The 27391-nt window shown below is 57.7% G+C and overlaps 5 protein-coding genes across 5 annotated transcripts; all 5 read left to right on the top strand.

Annotated features, from left to right (window-relative positions):
* Positions 1 to 900: 900 nt before the first annotated feature.
* Positions 901 to 1497, top strand: RPL18 (putative 60S ribosomal protein L18; the record flags this gene model as incomplete). The annotated part of the gene is made up of 1 exon (XM_001469812.1): positions 901 to 1497. One exon carries the CDS (start codon positions 901 to 903, stop codon positions 1495 to 1497), a length of 597 nt encoding a protein of 198 aa, XP_001469849.1.
* A 1577-nt stretch (positions 1498 to 3074) lies between these two features.
* Positions 3075 to 6239, top strand: LINJ_36_4740 (conserved hypothetical protein; the record flags this gene model as incomplete). Its single annotated transcript, XM_001469813.2, has 1 exon — positions 3075 to 6239. The coding sequence occupies one exon, from the start codon at positions 3075 to 3077 to the stop codon at positions 6237 to 6239; it is 3165 nt and encodes a 1054-aa protein (XP_001469850.2).
* Positions 6240 to 7360: 1121 nt separating this feature from the next.
* LINJ_36_4750 (putative ABC1 protein) lies at positions 7361 to 8962 on the top strand (the record flags this gene model as incomplete). Its single annotated transcript, XM_001469814.1, has 1 exon — positions 7361 to 8962. One exon carries the CDS (start codon positions 7361 to 7363, stop codon positions 8960 to 8962), a length of 1602 nt encoding a protein of 533 aa, XP_001469851.1.
* A 3503-nt stretch (positions 8963 to 12465) lies between these two features.
* On the top strand, positions 12466 to 13575 carry LINJ_36_4760 (elongation factor-2 kinase-like protein; the record flags this gene model as incomplete). The annotated part of the gene is made up of 1 exon (XM_001469815.1): positions 12466 to 13575. The coding sequence occupies one exon, from the start codon at positions 12466 to 12468 to the stop codon at positions 13573 to 13575; it is 1110 nt and encodes a 369-aa protein (XP_001469852.1).
* Positions 13576 to 19342: 5767 nt separating this feature from the next.
* Positions 19343 to 22768, top strand: LINJ_36_4770 (related to elongation factor-2 kinase efk-1b isoform-like protein; the record flags this gene model as incomplete). The annotated part of the gene is made up of 1 exon (XM_001469816.1): positions 19343 to 22768. One exon carries the CDS (start codon positions 19343 to 19345, stop codon positions 22766 to 22768), a length of 3426 nt encoding a protein of 1141 aa, XP_001469853.1.
* Between the last annotated feature and the right edge of the window lie 4623 nt (positions 22769 to 27391).

A 27391-nucleotide genomic window follows, 5' to 3' on the forward strand; every position in this document is an offset into this window, starting at 1 on the left:
GGCTTTGGCGACGTGAGCCGATGCGTGTGCGTTTCTGTCCGGCTCCGGGTGCATCACGAGGGTCATCTACACGCTGTGTCCCCCCTCCTCTCCTTTTTTTGTACATATTTGGTGCGTGTCTTGTGGCGCGAGACACCTTATGGCTGCGCTATGGCGCCACCCGCCATCATTTCTTCTTCGCCAGTCCCCCTTTCTATTTAACTCAGAAGACCCCTCCACCCAGTCCTTTTCTCTTCTCATCTCGTTGATGTGTGGCTCCGATAGACGTGGGCGGTGCCGACAACATGATTCACCAAACAAACCGCTGCGCTGGTCTTTCCAGGACCACTCCTTCCCACTTTTTTTTTCCGTTTTGGTGACTCCTGATCGACCATTGCGCAACTCCTCTCTCCTCCATGGTAGCCGGGCCGTCGCTCTGCCTCTCGCGCTACAGCAGAGGGATCATCGTGGTCGGTACTCATCAGCGCATGCAAAAGAAACGGTGCTTGGGCTTCTCACGGAGAGATGTGGCTGAAATTGTGTAGGCCCACTGGCACATACCTGTGCTCCATGCAGGAGACCGCTAGTCACGTTTAGTGGTGGTGGTGGTAAGCTAACCTGTACAGAGTCGGCCGCAGAAGGTGCAGCCGAGCCTGCAGCGGATCGCTCCCTCTATGTAGTAGCTACTTCTTTCTCCCGCGTTCACGTACACCATGTCCCTCTCTCTCTTCTCTATCTCTTGATGTGCCTTTTTGTTCTGCTTTCGGTGCCCGACGCTCCGTTGCTGCTTGTCACGCACTGGCCGCATTTCTTGCGCACCATCTGCTGGCACCGGCCCCTCCCCCGCTCTTCTCCCGACCTCGTACTACGACGACATGCAAGAAGAGTAAGTGCACCCGTTGCGTACCTTTTGTGGCAATCATGGGCGTGGATCTGACCGGCATCTCCAAGAAGAGTCGTGTGATTCGCCATCACACGTACTCGACGAACCCCTACATCAAGCTGCTGATCAAGCTGTACAAGTTCCTCGCGAAGCGCACAAGCTCTGGCTTCAACAAGGTCGTGTACCAGCGCCTGATCAAGAGCCGCAGCAACCGCGCTCCGATCTCGCTGAGCCGCATCGCCGTCGTCATGAAGCGCAAGGCTGTCTTCACCGCGAAGAGCAAGGCGGCCCCGATCGCCGTCGTGGTCGGTGACGTCCTGGATGATGTGCGCATGGCCCGCATCCCCGCGATGCGCGTCTGCGCCCTGCGCTTCTCCAAGAGCGCGCGCCAGAGCATCGTCGCCGCCGGCGGTGAGTGCCTGACCTTCGACCAGCTCGCCATGATTGCTCCCACTGGCAAGAACACGTACCTGCTGCGTGGTCGCAAGTCTGGCCGCGAGTCGGTGCGCCACTTCGGCGCCTCTGGCGTGCCCGGCAGCCACTCGAAGCCTTACGCGACCAACCGCGGCAAGGAGACGAAGCGCGGCCGCCGCACGGGCCGCTCGTACAAACGCAAGGCCTTCCGCCATGTCTGAGCTGCTGCGGCTTCTTGACCATCTCAGTGCGCCTCGGCGTCTGCGCGTGCGCTGGGGCAGCGTCTGGGACGAATGCGGGGCGGCGTGCAAGAAGGGAGTGGGACAGGCGGAGGCGATGTATGCGTATGTGTGTGCTTGTAAGGAGGGAGCGTTCGGCAGAATCGCTATGGAGGGGTTGCTCTCGCTGTTTGACAACCTCCTCACTGCTGTCCTCGTTTCCTCCTCTGTGCGCATACCTCTTCTTCTTCCCCGCAGCTTCACAAAAGACAGGCCACGAATCACTGAGCAGCCATCGCGGTGCATACACATACACACCCACAGGCACTCGCGTGTTTTGGGTCTGCTGGGCAAGAGAACGACGATGCCGCCGCGAGAGTTTGCAGACTGTGCTGCAGCTTGCTCCTCTCTTTCTTTTCCACTTACCCGTCTGGTTTCATTTGTGTTTTCTATTTTTCTTCTTTGCCGTTTGAGTTTCCAAGAAGAAGCGAGCTCAGAACGCGGCACTGTTGGAGGCCGATGAGGAGCAAGGGAAAAGGAGCCCCTCATCCCCTTTCCTCATCCTTGCGTTCGGGTCTCAGGCATCTCTGGCACTTCGCGCTGTCCCTGCGAGGCGGGGATTCTCGCGCCCTCGCAGAGGTGGCGTGCAGGCATGTATAGAGAGGGTCTTTGCCGGACCCACAGACATGTCGGTAGCTGCCACCGGCTGCTTACCTAGTAGAGTGCATGAAAGGGCTCGTGCCGACAATCTCACTTGCCGCGTTGGCGGGGACGGCACCCGCGTGCAAATCCCACGTACGAAACGTGGTCGCTGCATCTTCTTCTGCCCCCTTCCTCCTCTCCTCGCATCGCACTCCATTGTTGGATCTCCTGCTCCGCTGCAACGATGGAACGTGGCCGTCTGTCTAGGTTTCCACCTCATTTACATATATGCGCTCGCGCACCGGCGTCCTACCGATTCCCTCCTCTCTGCCACGCCACATTTCACGCATCCGCCTCATTATTATTGGGCTCTTCGCCAAGCTGAGCCATTCTCCCCCCTCTCCCGGCCACGTACGCAGACGGGAACACACGCTGCTACACCTTTTACATCATAGAAGGATATCAAACAGCAACTCTAAGAGAGCGAGAGGGAGGGAGTACATATATATATATATATATTATATCAAGGCTCATCTGTTTGCTTTCACATCGTTGCTACACCCTCTGTCGAGACAACGAACACGCCGCGCTGCTGTGCCTCACCGGTCGGGGATTTTGGTGGCATCTTTTTTTACGCTTTCCTTTCCTTCCCTTTTTTTCGTTGTGGCTGTGACCGTGCTCGCTTCTCTACATCGACCCAAGCCCGAAAACGAAAAGCGCAGCGCTACCCCAAGCCGCCTGCCTAGCATGCGCACACGTATACGGCCAAGGAATATCCAATAAAAGAAACGTAGGCGATATCGCTGTAGCCCCCGTAACCCTGACTGATTCTTGTCTGGTGAGTGCCAGGATTGGCTGCTCATGACTGTGTGGGAGTGAGGCACATACATACACGCACACAGACACAAAATCAGGTAAAGCCATTCGCTGTCATGTGCATGTCTTCCGCGCAGAGCAGCGTTCTCCAAGGCGGCGCGGCCACTGGGCCGCGGCGGCTGAGCGCGATAGACCTGCAGCGGATCACCGCCATTTTGGAGGCATGCGGTGTGTCAAAGGTGCATGGATCCACACACATTTATGCGCATCCAGAGTCGATCCACCTCATCTCGCCTCGCGACCTGAGCTTCTTGGTGTTGCACGCTGACGTGCTTGCGACGCACACGGACTTGCTGTATGATGTGCGCGCCTTCACGGGCATTCTGTGGGGCATGATGCAGCATGCGGATCGAGGAATCGAGAGGGTGTTGCGCGCGGTCGAGGGCAACAGCGCGGCTGCTGCAGAGAGCGCGCGGGGTGGTAGCGTTGGTGGCACGCCGTCCTCGTCGTCCCCGGCACCGGCACCGGCGCACACATTCGTGTACACGAATGTGTCGAAGGTGTACTCGGCCATGTTTCCGCACCTGGTGCAGGTTTTCCGGGTAGCGACGCTGCTGCGCGCGTATGAGAGCACCGACGCGCGCGCAGAGGTGCGAGACACACGCCGCATTGCACAGGTGGATATTGACGTGGTGGCCCGACTGGCGGGCCGTCTGAACCATCTTTTCTTGTGTGAGGCGGGAGAGCGCTCGGCCGGGGCCCTCGGCGGTGCAGGCGCGCTGAACGTGACAGCAACTTACACGAACGTTGGCCATCACCTCTTCCGCACCACCGAGAGCGCCCTCAGCTCTGTCTTGCTTCTCTTGTCATCGCTGGCTGCTCGCCCTGGCAGCGACGCGGGGCCTATTCTCCGCTACTTCCACGATGTGGGCGCCTGGAAGGCGAGTGCACTGGGCATCCTCATTACCGAGAGTTACAGCATGTCGATTCAGGCGGTGCTGTTTTCGCTGTTCCGGCGCAGCCGCGAGTTCGACAACGTCGAGGAGGTCGCCGCAAAGCTGCTCCTTCAACGACTCGCGTCGCGTCCGCCGTATCAGTGGCGCACTTTCCGCTTGTTGTACTTCAGCGTGCAGGATATCGGTGCGAGCGACATGCAAGCAGCAGAAGACCGCCATGGCAGCAGTGCTTTCGGCCAGCTGCTCGTGTTCTGCCGTATTCAGCACGCTCTTCAATGGTGCCTCACTACAGACGGCCGTGATAGCGCTGATGAGCATGCGACCGTGAAGTCGCTGCGTAAGGCTGTGTCAGCGCAAGTGCAGCGCGCCTGGTCGGAGCAGAGCAGCGCCGACAGAGCGGGATCGCCGTCGCACAAGAGCAGAACCGACGCGCCGCCGCGACTCCTGTCCTACTACGAGCTCCTCGTCCTTGCAGCGCTGCAGGGGATGCCAGAGGCAGACCTGACGAAGGACGCGGAGTTGCTACGGCGCGCTGAGCAGACGAAGCTGTCAGCCGAGCCGGAGGTGCTCACTCCCACCTTTCTGCGCATGCTGATCGCCTTCTGCTACACGGTTCCAGCGCCGACCGACCCGGCCCTCTCGCACGCGATGCTGTCCACGTCGTCCACCTTGGCTCTGTACGAGTCGCTGGCAAAACACATCTTCCAAATTCCTTTGTGCGCGAGTGCGGCGGTTGCGGACGAGGTGAATCAGCTGTTCGCCACCGCTGCTCTGCGTACCGACACGCTGGTGGACCTGTGTGTGTGGAGCGCCATACACAACACGCGCGAAGACGAGCTGGAGCTGGCAGAAGGGGTGGCCGCGAAAGAAAACAGCGCAGCAGCGGCAGCAAACCCGGCGGTGGTGTCCCCAGCGCCGCACGCACGTGCCAGGGCTGGACCAGCAAAGACGGCGGGACTTCCTCTTCCACCGATTCCATCGCCGAGGGCTGCAGAGGTGAGCACCGAAGCAGCGATGCCGTCCCTGCCACCACCTCCCACGCCTGCCACGGCGCTCTTCCACCTCATGCGCCGTGATGTGTCGCTTCTGTTCGCCGGTAACGAGGACGTGCTGCAGTACACGCCGGAGGCAGCGCGGGCGCGGGCGAAGAACTTCCCGTACGGCTTCCGCACCATGACGCTCACGACGGTGCGCCTGCTCTTCGCTGCGCTGCGCACGGCGGAGTTGTATCACCACATCCCGCCTACCGACATGCTGCCAGTCATCGCGCAGCTGTTCGCTCTGCGCGCCTATTACCCGCTGTCACCTTCAGAAACGGAGGCGGAGCGCAAGGCGGCTCGTCGTATGCTGGCCTTGATGCAGAATACCTTGGCGCTTCTGCCACAAGAGATGAAGGCGACGACCGTGAATCAGCTTCTCTGCCGCACTCTGGTCCCCATGAGCACGATGACTGGGCAAGCAGACCAGCTCCAGCTCGCCTTGTTCGAGGCCTATCTGCGCTCCATGGCGACAGCGAGCGCCGCCAACGCGGTCACGGACGAGCTCATGCTGCAGCACTGGGTCGACATCGCGGTACCGGCCATCACAAACCGGCACAGCGTCACGCTGTCAATTGCTGGTCACGACTTCCTCATCGCCGCCTTCCGTGCAGAGAAGTATGTCAGCCCGCTGTTTGTCCCGACTTACATCGCCCTCTATGTCCCGAGTGTCGAGCTCTTCAGCACTGGCGGCAGCGTCGGCCAGAGGTCTACCTACTCACCGCTGCCCGTGAGCGTCATTCAGCATTTCGCGCGCATGGTGCGTGCCGCCTGCCACGGAATCGAGCGGTGCGACTCGACGGCGCTGGCGCGGCTCTTCGAGGAGGCCGCTAGCAGGGAGGGGGAGGCGACGATGCCAGGCTCTGTGCATGCCGCGGCGGCCTACATGGCCAGCCTGTCTCCAGCGCAGCGAGCTGCACTGCGTAAGCTGACACCGACGAATGCCGTTCTTCTCGTCGTCTCTGCCTTGTTTGACTGCCTTTGTCTGTTGTGGAACAACACGCCTGGGTACGTGAAGGTGGCACAGGACCTTTTCGTGGCCTACTTCTCTGGACTGTGCAACCTGTTGCAATGCGCGAGCACACCAGTGTTGCAGCGCGTATGCGCCTCGATTGAGGCGATCGAGGTGGAGCATCTGCGCGGCTCCGGTAATGTGCAGCTCCAGTTTCTCAAGTACGTGAGCTCGGTCGTCGACGCGGTCCAGGGACCGTCGAAGGTGGGCATTGCCGAGTGGTTCCTGAAGATGAACAAGCGTATCCAAGAACAGAACTACGGGAAGCACTCGAAGCTGTAGCGCGGCTTGTGTCGGGTCGGAGTTTTGCGGGCAGCTCGGAAAGGAGATGGCGGCCCATTGCACGAGGCATGAACCGGTCTCCGAGGGCGCCTCCCTCCCTCCTCGCCCTTGCGCGTGCTCTGCTACGGGGAGAAGAGCCGCATGTAGTGGTGTTGACAGCTGATGAGCACTCGGATGACATACCGTTTCGACCGCGTGTGTTGCGGCAACGGCCTCCTCTACCCCTGCGCCTGTTGCCGATAGTGCGTTGGTGACTTTTGTGGTGCCTTGCCGTGGTGTCCCCCTCGCCCTGTCTCTCTTTTCTTTTTTTTTGGGGGGGAGGGGGCTTCTCTCGCCTCTACTCACGTGTGGTGTGCTGTGCTCGAGGGGAACAACAGAATATATATATATAACGAGGGTAGAGCGCAATGAGTGTTTGGTGCTGAAAAAGGGACGCTGCGCACCTCTCGCGCGAGGAGAGGGTTGTCTTTTTCACGCGATGGAGAATGTGGCGTGTATGTTCGTCTCTTGAGGTCCCTCCACGCGATGAGCATGTCCCCGGCCTGATCCATATCTGTCAATTCTTTATCAACGGCGAAGTCCACGTAGGCGCCTGCAGAGAATGCAGCTCTCTCTCTCTGTACGGGTGCCGGAAGTGCTGTGGGTGTTGCCGCAGGAAGTGCAAGCATTTCAGAGCACACAGTGTAGGCACATAGTTCATGTATGTTTATATACGTAAACATCTATGTGTGTGTGTAAGCGAAGTAACGCCGGATTTGTGGAACAGGACACTGTGAGACACCCGTCGTCACTCAAACAACCCCTTTCGTGCATCTTTGTTCGCCACGCTGCATTGCATCCCCCCCTCTCTCTCTCCCTCCGTGTGTGCATGCCACGCAAATTTGACGTGGCGGGGTCACATGGCTGAGCATTCTCAAAACTATCTCAGCCTGCAACTAGTCCAAGAGGCGAACTCGGCCGCTGCCTCGGGAAGCGGCGCGGAGTCTGACGCTCACTCAGTGCAGCAGAGAGTCTACAAAAAAAAAGCACGAAACGGACCCGCACGCTCCGCTGCTGCGTCGCCACCCCGGCTGCTGCTGCTACTTTCGAGGTTTCTTCTGATAAGTGCTCGCTGCCATGTAATGATGCGTGCATCTCAGCCATGTCGCGATGCCCCACTGTGCAATATCGCTCGCGGGCTGCAGCGCATTGCTTCGGCAATGCTCGCGAGCACTCGTGGGTCGGAGGCTGGCGTGGTCTCTGGTGCCGCGTCCGCTGCGTCATGGACAGCAAACTCGGCGGATGGATCAGTAGATCCTGAAGTTGCGCAGCGTTACACGTCTTCTTCCTTGACGCTGCCGGTGGATGTGGCAGAGGATTTGTCGCAGCCAACGACGCCCAAGGATATGCAGTACAAGCGTGTGCCGTCCTCGCGGGTTGGTCGCGCGGCAGGCTTTGCCTCGCTCTTCATGCAACTTGGCTGGGAGAAGATGGCCGGCAGTATTCCAGCGAGCGGGTTGCTCTCCGAGCGCGGCCATCAGCACATTGTCGACACTCTGTGTCGCATGCGGGGTGCCGTGCTGAAGCTGGGCCAGATGCTGAGTATCCAGGACGAGAGCACGATTCCACCTCACGTCGCGGCCCTCTTTGAACGGGTGCGCGATCAGGCGTTTGCGATGCCGCCCGCGCAGCTTCACCACACGCTTGCCAAGGAGTTCGGCAACGCAAACTGGCGCACCGATCTGTTCGACGCCTTTGACGATACCCCCGTAGCAGCGGCGAGCATTGGCCAAGTGCATCGTGCAACCTTGAGGCCAGGAGCCGCGGGAACTGACCCGACAGAGCCCCCCGTAGTGGTCGCGGTAAAGGTGCAGTACCCAGGTGTGGCGCAAAGCATCGACTCGGATGTGGCGAACCTGAAGATGCTCATGTCTTTCGGTGTGCTGCCGCCGGGTATGTTCGTGGACAAGATTCTGCAAGAGCTGCGCAAGGAGCTTAGCGCCGAATGTCGGTACACCCTGGAGGCATCGAAGCAGATGAGGTACCGCGACCTGGTCGCCGCTGACCCCGCTCTCTCAAGCCTCTTCTACGTCCCCAAAGTCTACCAAGCCATCACCACTGATCAGGTACTCGTCAGCGAGTATGTGCGCGGAGTCACAATCGACCAGATCGGCAAGCGGCCTGATGTTCCGCAGGAGCTGCGCAACTACATTGCTGAGAACTTCATGGCGTTGACACTGAAAGAGTTGTTTGTGTGGCGGTTCATGCAGACGGATCCGAACTTCTCCAACTTTCTGTATAACGCAAAGGACAAGCGAGTGTATCTGCTTGACTTTGGCGCGTCTCGCGAGTATTCGAGAGAGTTCGTGGACGATTACCTCGATGTCGTCACGGCAGCCGCCACCAAAGATTGCGAGTCGATCATCGCGAAGAGCATCACGCTGGGCTTTCTCACGGGCCAGGAGGTGCAGGAGATGCTCGACGCGCACTGCGCCAGTGTGCTACTGCTGGGTAAGCCGTTCCAGGATCGAGCGCACCCCTTCGACTTTGCCGCCCAGAGCTTGCCGTGCCTCATTCAGGCAAATGTGCCGACTATGGTGAAGCTTCGCCTGCGCCCACCACCGTCGCCGGTGTACTCGCTGCACCGGCGCCTCAGCGGCGCCATCCTCCTCGCGACCAAGTTCAAGGCGACCATTCAGAGCGGAAGGCTCTTCTGGGACATCCATGATCAGCTGCGGAAGTGAGCTTCGCTTCGTTTAATAAGAAAAAAACGAAAACGGAGGCCGTTGCTGGCGCTGCGATGCCGTGACCGGTGAACGGGTTGATTCTAGCAGCAGCCGTACTGTGCTTCACGGAGAAGAGTGCGAGGCGCCCAAGGAGGGAGCGACAGCAATGAGGAATGTGCTTTGGCTGCCGCTGCTTACCTCTCCGAGGAAAGTGTGAAAGCGGAAAAGGTGTCAGGCTCACCCTCGTTCCGCCTCACTGTCGCCTTTTCTGTTGTCGTGAATGGACTGCGCCTCCTTTTGTGCGCGAGGATTTGCGATGATTGCTGAGTGTGCCGGGGCTGTGGTGATTTGCGTGTGGGTGTCTGCACGGAGTCATTGTCTCTTCACATGATTTGCGTGACCGCCTTCGAGAGGGCATACGGCTGAGGTGCTCGACTTTACACACGAGAGGGCTCGACGCGATATATGGACGTGAGCAAGCGGAAGGCGTTCGCGCGCAAAGAGCTCCTGTTGAGCGTTTTTTTTTGGTACTCTCCGCAAGCGCCACGCAACCCCTCACCGGCATCGGTGCAATGATGACGACGGAATCCCTGATTTCTCGGCTACAGGGTGGCAACCGTTTGCGCCTCTCCATTTCCTCCTCGAGCCTGCAAGCCGTGCACACTAAACACAGGGGAAGGCATGCCATGAGGTGGTATGAACACGCTACTATGCATGTACCGCGCCAGCGTAGCCCCCACCATGTTGCTCATCAGTGTGAATTCTCGCTGCCTCTTTCCCTACTCTGTTCTTTTCTTCCCTCTTCACCATCTGCTACGCATACAAGCGTGCGACTCTTGTGTGCGTTTTGCTCTCTCTCTCTTTGGAGCGTGACGGTTATGGTTCGGCATACAGTCGAAAACCAACGACCCCAAAAGAGAGGAGCTCGGCTGCGTTGATATACACGCCTACCCAGCCGAACGCAGCGGGCAACGAAAAGCGGAAAGCCAACAGACAAACAAAAAAAATTGAAGGAAAGAGCTGAGAGAAGTGCGGCGGCTTTCAACCTCGCGAACGGAAAAGGCAACCAAGAAGAGACACATTGCCGTGAAAGCAGCGCGTGCGGCGGCACCGTTTCCCATCAAGCCCCTTTACTTCATCCTCTACTCGTACTCATCGCCTTCCCCTTCTGCCTCTCCCACTCTCTCTCCCTGTGCGCCTTGCACACGTAGTTGTTTGGGTTCTCTTATGTTTTTTTTTCTTTTTCGGCTGTTTTCACTTGCGCCGTCTTTTATGGTCGCTCATTGCAACTTTTCCCTCCTCTGCTTATTTTCCATTTTATGTTTTCCCCCTTTTCTCTGGGCCCCTCTCGTTCTCGCGCTTCGAGCGATAGCACGGCTCTTTGGCGCGCCGCGTAAACATTGTTTTTTTTTTTCCGTTTCTTCACTGCCTGTATATATATATATATATAGGGTTTGCACAGAAGCGCACGCCTTCTCGGTGGCGTGAAGACGGCGGCAACTCCACATCATTTCGGATACGCATCGACGGAAACGTCTCGGTGGCAATTCTGTTCTTGGTTCTGCGCTTTCTTCCTCGCGCGTCGCCGCCACGCATTGCTTTCGTTTCGATCTCCACCCCCTTCTATCGGTACACTGGAGAAAGACGTGCAACTCTGATCACCTACATCACTCTTGTGATCGCCGACACATGCGAAGCCAGTTGATGTAAGGCAGCGAACCATCTCACCGGAAGTTGTACGAAGTAGACGTCCAGACACGCCACTGGAGACAGCAGATAGCAGAACGCAACAGTTGAGTGGGCTCCATCGCTGACGAGCTCAGTTCCTCGCGTTTGTTTTTTCCATCCCTTTCACCCCCAGCGCTGCGCTGCCAGGTCGCTCTTACTTTGGCTGATCGTAAGAGGCCTCATCCGTGTCTTCTTTTGCTGTTGTTCTTCGTCGCTGGCGCTCCCGAGGTTGTCTTTAGTCGTTGGTAACGCGCCTTTTTTCCCTTTCTTTCGCCGTGTCGTCCTCTTGCGCGTGTATATCGTCTGCTCATCGTCTCTTCCTCTCGTCCGCGCTCTTTGTTTTCTGCCGCCTCAGCGATCTTATTGGGTGTTGTTGGCGCTCGCACGTGCGTGTATGTTCTGTGTTCGGGAGGAGAAGGTGACCTTCTTCTACTGGTCACGCTTTTCCTTTTCCTGGTGTTGCCTCTTCGTTCACCCACTTCTCCATCACATAGCGCCCACCACCACCACTACCACCACTCACCTTTCTTTCTCTTCCTCTCTCGCTCTGGTTCTCTGCGTGTGTGTGCTGTCGTTTCGTTGTACCTGGCATTTTCGACGGATTTCGTGCTTCGCGCCTCGCTGCTTAGATTCCCAGCCTCTCCTCGCCCCGCCCTCCTCTCCTCACAACGGTGTATGTCCCACAGCTTGTAGCGGAGTGAGCCATTTTGCCAGCGGACGCTCCCTTTTCACAAAGAGCCTCCTCTTTTTTTTTTGTTAGTGTGTGCGTCCTTTGGCGCACCCTTTCCCGACCTTTCTGCGGCGGCACGTGCACTCGCGCATCTTCTGTATCGAGGGATTGTCGAGTGCGTGCCGCCTCTTACTTAGCTTTCTGGTTCGTCGTTTTTGTCTTGGCCGAGATGGACGGCGGCACCCCTGCTGCCCTGCGGACAAGAAAGCACTCTGGCACGTTGCGGGGCATGCGATGCGCACAGGACACTGCGTTGAAGGACACCCGCAGCACCGAGGGTAGCCCGGAACCTCTTTGTAGCAAGGCCAGCAGCCCTCGTGGCAACCCGCGGCAGGCATTGAGTACCACACGCAGTGTATCTTCGAGTGCCGCTGCAGACAACAGTGGCAGCGCTGCGATCTCACCGGCAGCGCACTCCCTCGCCAGCACTCTGCATGACTCGGGCCAGGGAAGTCCGTCTCCGGGCCCGCTGGTGGTCGCGTCGTCCTCGTCAGGTACCGGACAGCAGCGCAGTGGCCACGACGGGCACGGAAGGGTTACATCATCCTCCATCTCGAAATCGGCGTCTTTGCCGTCGCTTTTGGCTACATCGCCATCCGGGCCAACGCTGGGCGAGGACCGGCAGTGGAGCAACAGCGCCGGAGCCGCCGCAGCACCGGCGCGCAAGCAGCCGCGGAGTGTAGCGCAACTGCCCGCACCGCCGGCGCAGGCCGATCTGGCAGAGAGCACAAAGCCGCCTCAATACATTCGAAAGAAGCCTCCAGTAAGGAAAAGCGGCACCTCAGAGAGCACTTCGCCTGACTCCACGGCTCTGTCCGAGAACTTCACCGCGTCTACGCCTTTTGCTCAGCTTTTGAATCCGAAGTCTCAGGGTAGTCCTGGTCTTCCGCGGCGAGGGGCAGATCCAAAGCGATTACCCTCTGCTAAATCTTCTGATTCGGCATCGCCGTCGCTGCCCACATCACCTCCACAACCTGCTGAAGCAGCCCGCAGAGCCTCTCGCCAAGATGGGGTGCCGCCGGAAGCTGACGCCAGCGACGCAGGACCGCCACCTGCAACCTCCATGGCGCTCGTGAAGACGAAGCTGGCTGCAGCGCCACAGCCGAGTCGCACGCCAACGCCGGGGTCTTCTCCCAAGGAGTGGACCCCGCCAACACACACGCACGAAAGCCCGGAGCACTTGTCCACGGACGAGCCAGATGTGCTTGTGCCGGCGCACAAGTACGTTTACGATGTGAAGACGTGTGCGTGGAAGGGGGTGGACACGATGCTTCGCGTGCTACACCCGAATCGCGGTTTGAGCCAGGGAACGATGCGGGTGTGCTTTGCGTTGGAGGAGTTGGACGAGACCGGGTTCAGCTCGCGAATGGTGGCGAAGATGTTTCGCCATAATATTTCAAAGGTGGTGGAGAGCGACTACTTCAACGAAGGCGAGGCGCAGTGCATCTGCGGCATTTTCGCAGAGAAGTTCAACCGGGTGCAAGTGCCGGCGGGATTTCAGCGGCACATCGTCTCGTTCCTGCAGTGCGAGACGGTGCGCATCAAGCTGAGCGAGGTGCCGGAGGCGTACCAGCACAAACGATCGGGCTTTTTCTCATACCGCACAACTGACTCTGCCGACATCCTCTTCACAATGGAGCCGCGCCTAGCAGGGAACTTCACCAAGTACACAAACAACTTTGGTGACGTGTACGATGGCTTTGAGAGGCGGCAGAGTTTGGAGGAGGAGAAGAAGCGGCATCGCGTACTCATGGCGGTAGAGGCCTTCTCGCATTTTACCCTGGTGGAAAGTGGCGGCTCGATGCTCGTGTGCGATCTGCAAGGCGTTAATGACTTCCTTACCGACCCGCAAATTCACACGGAGGACGGCAAGGGACTTGGCATGGGCAACATGGGGCAGGATGGTATCCGAAAGTGGATGGAGGCTCACGTGTGCAACGAGGTGTGCAGAGCAATAATGCTCGAACCGCTTTCCAAAGGCCTGAGGAACTTCACGCGAACGGCGGAGAATGAGAGTCGCGTAAGCTACTATCAGATTCTCCGAGCCAAGCTGCGCAGCCAGACCCCGGTGCGCCCCGAGGACATCATTCCGCTGTCAAAGCCGCTCTCTCTCATGTCCGATGATGAGCGGTTGGAGTACGCCATGCGGCTCTCGGCGCTGTTGTCGGAGTGATCTGCTCTCGGCGTTGCTCTCTCTCGCCTATGTCCTTTTTGAGTCTCTCTTGTGATGCGCTTCATCTACAGCACGATCGCCCTCTGAGGTGCGCCGTGTGCCTATGCTGTTCATCGTGCCTTGCGACTGCGTCGTGGCCATCTCGGTCTTTCTTCGTGAACGAAGCTGAAGCGGATGCCAGCGGCAGCGTTTGCTGTGCTCGTTGTGGGCTGTGGTGACTCGTCTCGTTCCCCACGGTACCGCCGTTCTCAGCTTCATGCGGCGCACAGAGTATGCGGAGTGGGCGACGTGCGTGCGTCTGAATGCACGCTGCGAGGTGCACGAAAAAGAACTCCCTCTGCGTGGGTGTGCACGTGAACGAGGCGGGCCGCCGTCCAAAACGCATGCGAGTTTTGGTGTTGTTCTGTGCACGTGAGCGTGCGATAGGTGTTTCCATGTCTCTTCTGCGCCTTCCATTGCCGTTGCCATGGAGTTTTCAGCACAGACCAAAGCCATTTTTTTGTTCGGCTCCTCCCCTCCGTAGGTTTCTCTTTTGAGACGCTCCCCACACAGACGCGCACGCGAGCTCGTGTGTCGGTCGGCACATCTGCTTCGACGCGATTTGTCTTCCTGCTCGCTGTGGCCACTTTCCGTGAGCGGCCCGTCGTTTCTCCGGCTCCACTGTCACTTGCTCTTACATGTCTTCTTATTGCATTTTTCTTTATGTGTGTGGGTTGTTGTTGTTCTCATCCGTTCCGTGCGCCCCTGCATCGCCTTGCCCATCGCCATTTGGATCTCTCTCTTTTTGGCTGTTTGAAACTCTCGGTCCTGTGATCGTTGCGATGTCCATGTGTTCTGTTCGCCGTACGGCCGCATACGAGTTTCCTTTTTTTTTCGGCGACGCTCCTCATATCTCTATTGATAGCATTCTGTGCCCTCTCCTCCGGTCTAGATATGTATGTATTCCCCCCCCCATTTGGAGCTCTGTGCGTCGGGGCGCAGCTGGGGCCTTGAGACGCGTTGCCCAGCATCTTTTTTTTTTTGCAGTACCACTTTGCCCTCTAAACGGATTCTCTGGTGCGAAGAAGGAACACCTCGTTATGTAAACGTGCCCCCCACTCCCCTCCCCAACACCGCATTTGGCGCGGCTTTCACTGGGGCTCTGCTCCTCAATGCGCCGCGGTTGTAGGAAGCCGCCAGCTGTAGGATCGAGGGCGAGTCGACTCAGCGAAGCGAGCTGTGGATCAGGACACTCAAAAACGCTGAAGAAACAATGACAACCCCCAAAAAAAAAAGGAACATTGCCATCATAAGCTTTCTGTTTTTTTTTTTTGTTTGTGTGTCTTCTTTCTCTGCTGCTGCGGTTCGTCGATCAGTCTGCGTGAGCGTCCGTTTTTCCATCAGCACCACTCCTTTTATTTGAGTGTGGGAGCGACATCGCTGCTGCGCGCGGACCCCCCACCCCCCTTGCCACCTCCTTTTTGCCCTTTCTCCGTTGTAGCAGCCCTTTCTCCCGGAGACAGTGGCCAATTCTCCCTAAGCCACTTCCTTGTGATATGGTTTGTCGCCACTTTTGATGGACGAACTTGGAAAACAAGGGGATGACGCCAATCAACCAAGGGGCTGAAGGCACGCTCTTTCGAGACGGATATTTGATGGACGAAACTCAAGTGCCTTTTTCGTTTTAGCTTCTCTTTTATCCTGCCCATCTCTGCACGGGGATCTCTCCGCTGTTGGGGGATTCCTGCAGCGGGGGGTGCCTGGAAGCGCCAGGATGGAGGTTTAAATGGTGTGCCGCCTGCTACACCACTAGAATGCCCCCCCCCCTCACACACACACACACAGACATACACCAGAGCCTCCGGCTTCACCTGTGTTTGCTGTGAGGGCGTCGGGCCCGACGTTGTGCCCGAGATGACACGTGAGGTTGACGGATAGCTCAAGGCTCGAAAAAACACACCTCGCTCCGCTCCATCGTCTTGCGCGCAATGACTCCATTCCACGCACATCTCACTCGTGCTGAATAGGCTTCCCCCCGTACTGCGTGGGCCTACGGCTGCCCCCCCCCCTCCCCCCCCGATGCCCCCTTCATAAGAAAACGCTGTGAGTTCTGTATGCATAGGCACCTGTCTCTGCGCTGGCCCCTTCCGCTTGGCACACACCCACGCCTGTCAGAGGCGTGTGGATTCGGAAGAGGGCGGAGCGCTCCTCCCGCCACACACTCATGGCAGCATCTCCCACCTGTCGAGGCACATGCCGGCAAGCCATCCAGACGCCCGCACCTGTGGCATCGACAAAAACATGTGAGGAAGACAACGAGCCCGTTTCCGCAGACAACCACGTCCTTATGTTGCAGGCCCCGGGATGCAGACATGCCAGCAATGTGCGCGCGAGCTGTCAACCGTCGCCGGCATGGCGTATCATATAGAAACAAAGCGGCCAGAGGTGATTAGAACAGAAGTGATCGACGCTAAAGGCACGACAAGATCCACGCCGATCAGCCCCACAGCACATGCCTGCGAAGCGCACGGCACCTCCGACGTCCCGGGCGGGTGGGCTGGCGAGGCCCGGGTGCCGGCAGCATGGCGAGAGCAGCCCGAATCAACGCAGCGAGTCCTCCAGACGCCCATGTGGAGTGTCGCCACACGGTGGCACGGGAGTGCGCGGCGCGAGGCAACGGGGTGCGAAGGATGGCCCGCAGGCAGCGGTGCGCAGGGTCTCGGAGGGCCCTGACCTGAGAGGCTGGCCGACGTTGTCCGTGAGCTCACCCGGTGCGCGCGTAGCTGACGCCTCGCCTGTTGGCCGGCACGACGGGCACCACGGCTTCCGCCCTCGAGCGGGGGACCCTTGGCGGCGGCGTGCTTTGGGTGAAGGCGTGCAGGCCACCCGCGTCTGCGTCTGGCGCGGATCGGGCAGCACGCCGCCGGCGGAGGGACCGAGAGGGGCAGGACGGGGAGAGCTGGTTAGACGCGTGGCCTGATTCGATGACAGGGGCTGGGCGGGCGCGTCCCAGAGGGCCTGGATGCCGCGGCGGTGCGGCAGCGGTGGTGGAGCTGTGGCTGGGTGTGCGTATATTCTGTTGACTTAGGCCCTAAATCGCAATGTGGAATCTTTTGATTTCTGAATCTCCGCTTCCGTCTCATTTTTTTTTTCGTCTTTGATGCGCATGCTTTTGCTTTCGTTACACATGGCTTGGGTGATTTCGGTGCGCTTGAGGGAAATGTGTCCCGAGTTGGATGGTGCTACGAAGCATGTTCGAGGTTCCTCCTTTCATATTTTTTTGTGATTTTATTTGTCGCGACTTTGCGACTTTGCACGCGATTTTGTCGATGATGCGACGGCTTGTTGTTTTGTTGTTGATTCTGGCTTCTATTATCTGCTATCGGCCTTCCCTCTCTTCATCCCACGTGACCAAAGGCCTTCCGCCTTCAAGTTTACACAGCCGTGCATGCGTTGCTGTCTCCACTCCTCGAGGACTGTGTGTGTTTGGAGGGGGGCGGGGATGCATTTTTGTCTAAAGGACGTTTTTTTTTGTGCCCAACCTCCGCCGCCTGCGCTATACAAACTGTCGGCAAAGCACGCGGTGGAAAGAAGGCAAGCAGGCCAGCAAAAAAGTTAGCGAAGTGCGCGGCGCAGACAGAAGCGCCGCGGGAATACAGCCAAGAAAGGAGGACACCGTGGAGGCTCGCACAGTGTTGATTTGTGCAGAGCAACTCCCCTCTCTTTCTCGTCTGTGCCTGTAACGTTGCAGCACACGGGGGCGGCACACGAGCCGCACGCAAATGCGTATCGATTCATGAAGAGAGATACACTCTCTCATCAAACAGACGAGGATACAAGAGGAAAGTGGCGTTTAACAGACTGTGGAGAAGTCTATATTGGCGGGAAGGCGAATCTACTGCATGGACGGGCTCGTTGCCGGGCTGCTTCGGCTTCCCTTTTTCAGCGATGTAGACAACGCAAGACGCTCTGAAGAAAAATGCTGAAGAGGGTGGTGTTTTCTTTTTTCTCGTTTCGCTTTTTGTTGCTTGTGGAACTTGTGGCTGTGTGTGGTGTCTTGGTGTCGGTGTTGGAAGCAGCGATCGTATAGCGGAGCGAAAGAGGGGGCGGGGCGTGGGAGCGATTCTGATTCGCCTCGCTTCAGCTGTTGCGAATGATTTCACCAATCGCACCCGAGGCAACATAAAATGCAGGGTGGCCGGCTTACATAGTCGCTGGGAAACAAAACGATTTCAGTGGGGTGCAGTCGATGTGTTGCCCCCCCCCTCCCCCCCCCGCAGACGTAGGCATGCCAGCAAGGTGGCAGGCTAGGAGGAGTTTCGACAGCCGACCTCCTCGAGGTGACGCCACTGGCTTTACTCGCTCGGAAAGCTGCAGAGGAGTCTGGAGGGAGGAAAGACGGGAGGAAGGGACGGGGTCTTGGAGTGGTGACGATGTTGCTGCGACGTATTCTGCAACGCTTGTCAGTGTCCGTTGTCCGCTGCCGGTTGGCCATGTCCGGGCGATGAGTGCGTGAGCGTGTGCTGAACGCGTCTGCCGCTCTGCGTCTCAACGGATGTCAATGGCTGGTCTTTGCACTTTTCCAACCTTCATGCTCTTCACCGCCTCTTTACTCGCGTCCTTTTCTGTTTTCTCTCTTTCGCACTTCTCCTGTAAACGTTTTTGCCCCTCTTCATCCCCACCCCTGCGTCACTTCATCGTCTTCCCATTCGACTACCATGTTTTGCATGGGCTCTTTGCCTTTCCTCGGCTTGTCTTGCTCGTGCGGTCTGTGCGTGAGGCATACGACCCTCACTCTCTTGCACTGGGTGCACCCCTGCGTGTTCTCGAGCTCTCTCTTTGCTGCTGTCTGCCTTTTCTTGTATGCGCAGACAAGGCAAAGGGAAACGGGGGAAAAAATACAGGAAAGGGACGTCGGGGACAAAGGCGTGCCGCGATCGATTTTTTTGTCCAGCCGCGCATCTGCGTCTCTTCCTGCCGTGCGCACAGGGAAGAAAGCGGCAAGAGCAGACTAACGTAAACGCGCACAGAGAGACAAAGGCACACGGGTACGCCAACGCACAGGCACGTTCGCAGCTTTCCTGAGCTTACGCCACACGAGCGGGAACAGCATCAACAAAGTAGAGCTGCTGTCCATTCTTTTCACATCCCTTTTTGTTTCTTGTGTCCGTGTGGGTTTCTGCAGCTGACCGCTTGCCTGTTTCTTGTGTGAGGTTTTGCATGCGCATATTTACTGTGCTTCTCTTTGCTTGAGCCCAACCGTACCTGCCCAACTACCTTCTCTCTCCCTCTTTGATTCTGCTTTTAGTTGAACTGAGCCGTGCTCACGTTAGCGTGTGGTGCTTCACTCCACCATTCCTCTCCCTCGAACAACAACACAAAAAGAGAAGAATGGCGCAAGCCTGCCACTATTCATTGACGCATTCTTTGGTTCTCCGTTTCTGGTCTGTGCCTATTTTGGGGAAGTATCTGTGGCCCTCGTGAGTCTGTCTTGAGAGTGCTGTAGCTCACTTTTGCTCTTACCAACTTAGCACTTTATTTTTCCTCTCTTGTTGTCTTGCCCTCTTCACATATACGTCTCCTCTCCCCACTTCTGCAGACGCTTGCTTACACACGCGCAGGTTTGCACTCCTAGAGCCCCCCTTCCACCTCCACACGCGCATACATACCCACACAAGTCATTCCGTGGTCTGTTCGGGCTTGGGCACTGCCGGTGCGGCTCCCTCGCTTGCACCTTTGAAGATAATCACGCTCCCGGCCTTTGTCTCCGTCACGTACCGCTAATACCATGGAGAAGGAGTCCCTTGAGGCCCCGAACAGTGCGAACGGCAGCTTCTCTGTGGTAAATCACGACTTGGTAAAACCTTCTGATGCACGAAGCAAGACAAACTCGAACGCGACGGCCTCCGCCACCAGGCCGTCGCGCGACCGCGCCGACTCCGTCCGCGTTTCGCGCCAGCATATGTACGTTGATATTGACCAGGTCGGTTTTTGCAACGACGCCACTTCGATGGTTTGGGTGCCCAATACAGGCGGCCCGACGAGCAGCCTACGCACTAACGACAAGGCGTCGTCCACGAAGGGCGGTGACGGTTTCGCTGTGCCGTCGTCACAGACTCGTATTCCTGCCATCGCGCTGGCCGGCTATGTGCGGTCAAGCATCGTCGGCGATGCCGCACCGGTGATTGTGCGAGGGCACAAGTACGTCTTCAATAACAGCACCAGGCGCTGGTTGGCTCACCCCATCACAGTTCGCGTCCTGCACCACAACCGCGGCATCCATCAGGATAAATATTTCGCCACCTTCGCCATGGAGTTGCTGGACCCCGTGAAGCCGGCGACACCGATGCTTGCCAAGGTGTACCGCCACAACATCGATCTCGTCTCAGAGACCGATTACTACAGCCTTGGGCAGGCACAGGCGTTGTGCGAGGAGTTCGCACGCGAATACACGTGCACGGCCGCGCGTTCCCACTACGTGAAGTTCCACCTTCCACTTCTCACCAATCGCGTCGTGGTCCGCCTCGACATGGACTCCGTTCTCGACCCGGCCGTTCGCACCGCGCGTAAGGGCTTCTTTTCGTACCGCACCCAGGACACGAGGCAGGTAATGTTCTTCATGGAGCCAAACACAGTCGCGTGCGAGGCTCTCGGCATCTCCTTTGCATCTCGTGAAGTGGACGAGGGCAAGTGTTACAGTCGCGGCGACGCGATGTGGTCGCGCGACATCTACCGCGACATCGCAGACGGCTTCTCGCACTTCACCTACGTCAGGAGCCGCGCGTGTATGGTGGCGCACGGGTTCGTGCGCAGCAATGGGTATCTGCTAGATCCTCTGTTTCACACGACTGACAGTGAGCGGTTCACCATGGGCGATGCAGGGAGGAGCGCTATGGAGGACTGGGTCAAGCGGCATCGGTGCGGTGACACCTGCCGCGCCCTCGGCATCTCCAACTTCAACAACGACGGTGAGCGCGTCAAAAAGGCTGCCGCCTGTGTCAACCCACTCGACATGGAGGAGAATCACTATACCGATTACCTGCGGAGCGTTCGTCAAATGCGAGTGATAGTGCATATGGACGCGGCGCAGATCTTGTGCGACTACAAAAAGGATTCGGCCGTCGACACCGTCTCGGAGAGCTCTGATTTCACGCCCACAATGGCCGCCCTTCAGCCGATGCCAATTTCGTCTGTCTCGCGCAAGGTGACCTGCGATGCCGTGAAGTACGTCTTCCTGCCTACTCGCGCCAAGTGGATGGAGGTCCCGATGCGGCTTACCGTAGCCGCGTCGGCGGTGCCGGATACCGTGGACGGCACGTATGCTTTCTTCGCCATCGAGGAGGTGCGTGAGGGCGGGCGTCCGGTGCCGATGCGTGCGCGATTCCTTCTGCGGCCTGAAGCGCGGGATGCGGACTACTACCACTTCGGCGACGCATACTGTGTGTGCGTGACCCTGGGCCAGGTCTTCCGCGAGTATTGCGCGAACAACGTGTTTGCGCGAGACCTCGATTTCTACGCTGCCTATGCGGTGCGTGTGCCACAGGCCAACATCCCGGACTACATCAAAGCAGCGATGCACGACTCCGACTTCTTTGCTCGCACCACGGCAGACTCCGGCGACGTGATGTTCGTTGCTGAGGCGGAGTTTCAGCCCTTCTCTCCGCGGTGTTTACCGAATGCCGACGGTGTGTCGAAGGACGCTGAAGGCTTCGACGACCTCGCGTTGCGCAACGTTGTCGACGCCTTCTCGCACTTCACGCTGCACAAGTCTGGCAATCATTTGTTGGTGTGCCAGTTCAAGTGTCAGGACGGTCTCCTCATGCACCCAAATATCAACACCTCCAGCGGTTGCGGTTTCGAGACGCTCAACGACGGTCAGGCTGGCATCGATGCATGGGTGCGGAAGCACACGTGCAACGAGGTGTGCAAGTTTCTGGGGATGGAGCCTCTGCCACGACAGTTGAAGCTGTACGACATTTCTTCGAGTCCGTTGATGCGGTACATCAGGCATATGCAGGAGCACAAGATGGATTCCGACGAGATGCTCGAGCTTGCGCCACCATCACGCAGGATGTCGGACCGAATGCTGCCGGCAGCGTCTGACGCGGCTGCCAGTCAGTCGGAGAGGGCGCGCGCGAGCTCTTCTGCCACTGCATCGACGGCGACAGCCGCCGTCGCCTCTTTTGTGCGACCGACCCCACCGAACTCGGAGGAAACAATGCTCCGCCCGTGGGTGAAGAGAGGCTGTAAGGCGAGCGCTGCAAGCGCGAAGGGGACTGCAGCGCAGCGCCGCACGCTGACGCAGCGGGAGCTGATGCGCCTCCAGTCGAAGGGAATCGATACGAAGTACATCATTCCCGCAACGCGCTACGACCTTAACATCGACGACCTTACGTGGACTTCCAAGCGCATCTTTGTGCGCATCGTCAACCCGGAGCGTGGCATCGGCCAGGGTGGCATGCGTGTGTGTTTTGAGATCACAGACGTAGACCCCGATGCCTGCGCGGAATCCGTGATGGTGGCGAAGATGTACCGCCGCACGATCAAGAATGTCGTGGAGAAGGACTACTTTGCGAGTGTGATGGTGCAGAAGCTGTCCTCGCTCTTCGCAAAGGACTTCAACAAGGAGAGGAACGAAGATGGCCCCTTGCTCCTGAATGTGCTGGACGGCGCCGTCATCGCATTGGACCGTGCGGACTTGCACCCAGAACTGCTCGCGCAGCGCACGGGCTTTTTCTCCTATCGCACCGAGGACACGGAGCGGGTGGTGTTCTGCGTCGAGCAGAGGCTGCTTGGTCGCTTCACGAAGTACAACGGCAACATGGGCGAAGCCTACCCCACAAATGAATGCCGTCTCAGTCCGCCCGCCGCCCGCGAGCGCACCATGGTCTTCGAGGCGGTGGAGGCGCTCTCGCACTATTCCCTGGAGAGGAGTGAGGGTGGCTTGCTCGTCTGCGACATGCAGGGAGTGAGGAACGACTTGACGGACCTGGAGGTGCACTCGTACGATGGCCAGAGCCTGGACATTGGCAACTTTGGCGCCCGCGGCATCCAAAAGTTTGCGCTGCGACACCGCTGCACCAGCGTGTGCAAGAGTCTCAACCTCCGCAACTTGCGCGACAGGCACTTCACCGTGACAGATGATGTGAAGACGAAGAACCGTTTTGTTGCCCTTTTTGAGCGCATCAAGGAGATTGGCAATATGGAGGAGTAAGCGGCGAGGAAACGAGAGAGCAACATGAGAAGGAAGGCAGACGCCGTGTGACCGCACGCGTGCAGGAGGAGCATGGGATCGTTACTGCTCATATCGTGCCTTTGCTCAGGGCGAGCTTTTCCTGGTACCCGGATCGCTTCGCGCACCTCGCTCCACCCCTCTCTGCCCTCTTCCCCAGCCCCACTTGAGGCGAAGGTGCAGATTCTGAGGAAGAGCGACGCCTTCGTTCGGACTCCGTTGACGTTGTCGTTCTCAACTACTGTTACCGCACCCCGGGGAGCCAGCGCATGGGAGTGCGTGCGTGCCAGTGCTTGCCCGCGTCGGAGTATGAGATGGCGACCACATTCCTCGAGGAGGGGCCTCAGATGCGGAGGAGATGGTGGTGGACACATTTTCCAGCCGCCTGCGCAGTCAGTTGGTGGAGGAAGACTGCCCGGTCACATGTACCCTTCGCCCTCCTCACACATATAAAGAAGATAGCAGGTCTTCTCGGCATCGCCAACGACTCCCGTGCTCACCTATGGACCTTCTATTTACCTCTATGCTCACAATGCACGTTCTCTGTCTTTTTCTTCCTTCGCATGACGCGTGTGCATCAACACGGCTAGCCTCACGACTATTTGTGGTTGATCGCGAACCGAGCCAGCGAGTGGGTACAACGGAAGAGTGGGTGAGGGGGGGGGGCAGAAAAAAAAAGGAAGAAGCGGTATACTTACACGCACGCAGGGTGTCCAGGTGAGTACCATAATCAAGAAAAAAGGAAGATCTGCTGATTCACAAATTCGGCTTCTGCACCTTCCCCCCCCACCTCTTCCCTCTTTGCTCTGCGCTCGACTGGACACTCTGCAAAAATCGAGCGTTTTTGTCTTTGGCTATAGTTCACTTTCTTTTTTTTCCCTGTGTTTTGTTAGTTTTTCGTTTTCCTCGGCTTTTTTCGGGCACAGTTATTTTGCCCCTGCTCGCTCTCTGTACAATGGATGGCTGAGCGTGTGCGTGTGTCTCTCTCTGTGCTCTCTTTTTTGGTGCGTGTGCAGCTCGCTTGCTTCTTTTCTTTTTTTTTGGACTAACTGCTGATGAACGCCATAACTCCACCTTCCTATCCTTTCCTTTGCCTCCCTTGCCGCATTGCCGTTTTCTAAAATTTAATGTGGCACTCGCGTTGTTCGTCGGTGTGACATGCACTAAAAGCACACCGTAAAGTGCCTTTGCGTATGTGCCTAAGAGTTTCGTTTGTGCAGCGTGTGACAGCCGCACAAGCTTTTTTTTTCCGGATTTTGGCGTTCGTGCGTTGCAGTTCATTCTTTCCTCACTATTTGTCGTTTCCTTCCTTGTGATTCTGCCGTTGGTTGTCCGTGGCGCTGGCTTGGGCCACCCTCTTCATGCTTCGACACCTGAGTGGATGCTGCCCACTGCCCTCCTCCTATTTCACAACTTCATCGTTTCATTGAGTATCTCTTTTTGTGTTGTTTCGCGTTCTGTTGTGACCTTTTTCGGGAGCGAACATAACCGAAAACAGAAAAAAAACGGCCTCACAGGCGGTACGGATTTCGGCGCGTCGATCTTCGCTTTTATCGTTGGATCTTCCGTTCTTCTCCCCTGTTTTTCAGCATTACGTCGCGTCTTTTGTCTCTCTCTCTGGTGTGTCCACCTTTGTTGTTGTTAGAGAGGCTTCGCCTCCCGGTCTGCTTGTCTTGCGTGCCCTTGCATGCTACCAGAAAGGAATAATAGGTGCCGTATATCCACGGCTACGCGTCTGTGTGTCGGCACACACACTGGTTCGAAAAGATGTACTCGGGCTACGGAGCACGAGAGCATGCCCTTGTGCTGTCCTTTCACTTCTTTATTGTCTACTCGTGTTCCTTTCCATGCTTTGCGAAGGTGTATTCGTCTGGGGTGCGCATCGCCGAACCATGGTGGAGGACAACTTCTTACATTGTCCTTTTCCCTCCTTTGCGCCGTTTTTCGAGTCATGTACTCGTGCCCTGTGCCCCCGTCTATGCACACGGAAAACGGCGATGCCGTTGCAGCTGTGGAGAGCAGCGTAGAGCTGCGCCCCTTCGCCCTTCACCGGTCTCATCAGGTGACGGGTGTTTCAGAATAATGTGCCCTTTTTATCGCGTTTCCGACGCGGATGGTCTTCCCCCTCCTCCTCCTCTTCGCCGTAGATTTTTGGGTGCTCCACTTTGTGCTGCAGCCCTCCCTTCTCTTCTTCGCCATCGTGCCTTGCTGGTCTCTGGATATCTTGTTGCCTACTTGTATGCACTCGTACTCTGTTTCATGTGTTTCTGTTGGCCGCTGATCTCATTCCCCTCCCTACCTCTTATCGTCCTTCCTTTTCAGTTTCCAGTTGGTGAGTCCTTGCCGCTCGGGGCATTTTTTTTTCTTTTGCTTCTATTGTTCTGATTTATCTTCGGGCACCCTCCGTGAGTGCGTGCGTGTGTGTTTGCATTCGTTTGGCAGGCAACCGGTGCGCGGGCTCTCTGTGCTGCTTTGGCCACATCTCCACGCAAAAAAAAAGACCCTAGAGGGGATGGGGGGCAGAAAATGAAGGGCGACCCGTCGCTGAAAGCATCGCTGCGGTATTGAAGGTGACCAGCACAGTGGCCGATTTTCAAGTGCACATGCACGTGACGCCGCGTTTATCTGACGTTGTGCCATTGCAGAGCTGGGCGTTGCGTGCTTTTTGCTTTTTTCCTTCACGCCACCGTCTCTTTTTCTGCTTCTTTGTTTTCGGTTTAAAGGCCCTTGCAGCGGCACACACCTCAGTGCGTGGTAGGCACACAGCCCCGAGCCGCAGGCTTTCTGGGAAGGATGCCATGCAGACCCCCTCCTCCCTCGATCCCCCTGCCAAATGCCGGGCCACTTGTGGTGGTGACAGGGTCACGCACCCTACGCCGTGGGGAGCTGGGAGCGATGCATCGCTGCTCATGTCGTCGCTGAGGCTCTGGACGGTGTTGTGTGGGAGCGACATGCGACAGTGAGCACGCTTGTGCCATCCATATGATAGGCAAAGTGTCAGCGTGGCTCGAACGTGCATCCTACCCGGCCCTCGCACTGCCCACCGTCGTGGTTAGCCTGAGCCGCCCCACAGGGGATGCAGCAGGGGTGGCGACCCTCGCGATGGGAGGGCGTCTGTGCGGTGGGTGGGTCGAGTGTGAGGCAGGGGCCCTGCTGCGAGATGGCTGAGTCGGCGCACTGCTGTAGCGTGTGTGCCGTGACGGGGGGAGGGGGGGGGTGCTTCGCACCGCGCGGATAGGCCTGTGACGGACCGGGAACTGGTGGTAGAGCGGCGTTTGAGCTCATGGCTTGCCGTGGAGGGGGGACGCTGAAACAGAACACAAAGAAGAAGTGTTTTCAATGTCAGTGCGTACCGCGTCTCTCTGCCTCTATAACGTTTGGTTTCGGGCTTTTCCGCGTGCCTCTTGGTCTGTCACCCTCCCCCATCATCTTCCCCTCCCCTCCGCTCAGCTCTTCAGTTGTCTCTTTGTGTTTTGGGCTCTTTTTTTTTGTTTCCCTGCTTCGATTTTGTAATTATTGCGTCCAGCTTCATTGAGCGAGGCAAGCAGAGAGTGAGGGCGATTTCCTTTCCGCCACAAAAACGAAAAACAAAAAAAAGGAGTGGCCTTCTGCTGATGGTGTAGCGGGGTAGTCATTTGTTGTGTCTCTGTTGTGTGCCTCCCCTGCCCCGGTGACATCTGATTTTGTCGTTCGTTCCTCTTCTTACCATCATCTCTTGATTTCTTCGACAGTTGTGCGTCTCATTTTTTGTCCGTGTTATCGAAGGGGTGCGGCGGTGCTCGTTGAAAACCTCTACTTCGCTCTGCGGTAGCAGAGCCCTTACATGACAAGCTTCCTTTCTGCTTTTCTTTTTTTTTGAATCGATCATCCTTTCTCTCTCTCTCTCTCCGACGTCTCTTTCAGCGTTTCTGTTGTCGCCTAATTTCCAATCTCCTTTTTGCTACTGCTCTTGGGTGCCGATGGCTCACTCACGTTACCCACGTTCACGTCAGCGTTGGACTTGCGATTTGTTTTCTGTTTCTCTTCCCTGTTCTTTTTGCATTTTCCGCTCCTCGACGACGCCGGCCACCTCAGCGCGTGGTATCGGCGTCGAGCGCCCAGGCTTTCTGGAGAAGCGGCGAGGCTGCCGCCTACTTCTGGGCACGGCTGGCGGACGCTTGGTGTCGGTGGGCAGGCTCGGTGCCGCTCTGTGCGGGGGAGACTTGCTACCATGATGATGCTTGTACCAGCTCCCCAGGAAGCACGCCAAGGACGCGGCACGTATTGGAGAGCAAGATCCACGCCGATCAGCCCCACAGCACATGCCTGCGAAGCGCACGGCACCTCCGACGTCCCGGGCGGGTGGGCTGGCGAGGCCCGGGTGCCGGCAGCATGGCGAGAGCAGCCCGAATCAACGCAGCGAGTCCTCCAGACGCCCATGTGGAGTGTCGCCACACGGTGGCACGGGAGTGCGCGGCGCGAGGCAACGGGGTGCGAAGGATGGCCCGCAGGCAGCGGTGCGCAGGGTCTCGGAGGGCCCTGACCTGAGAGGCTGGCCGACGTTGTCCGTGAGCTCACCCGGTGCGCGCGTAGCTGACGCCTCGCCTGTTGGCCGGCACGACGGGC

This window comes from Leishmania infantum, chromosome 36, assembly GCF_000002875.2.
Source record: "Leishmania infantum JPCM5 genome chromosome 36".
NCBI classification, from domain to species: Eukaryota; Euglenozoa; class Kinetoplastea; order Trypanosomatida; family Trypanosomatidae; genus Leishmania; species Leishmania infantum.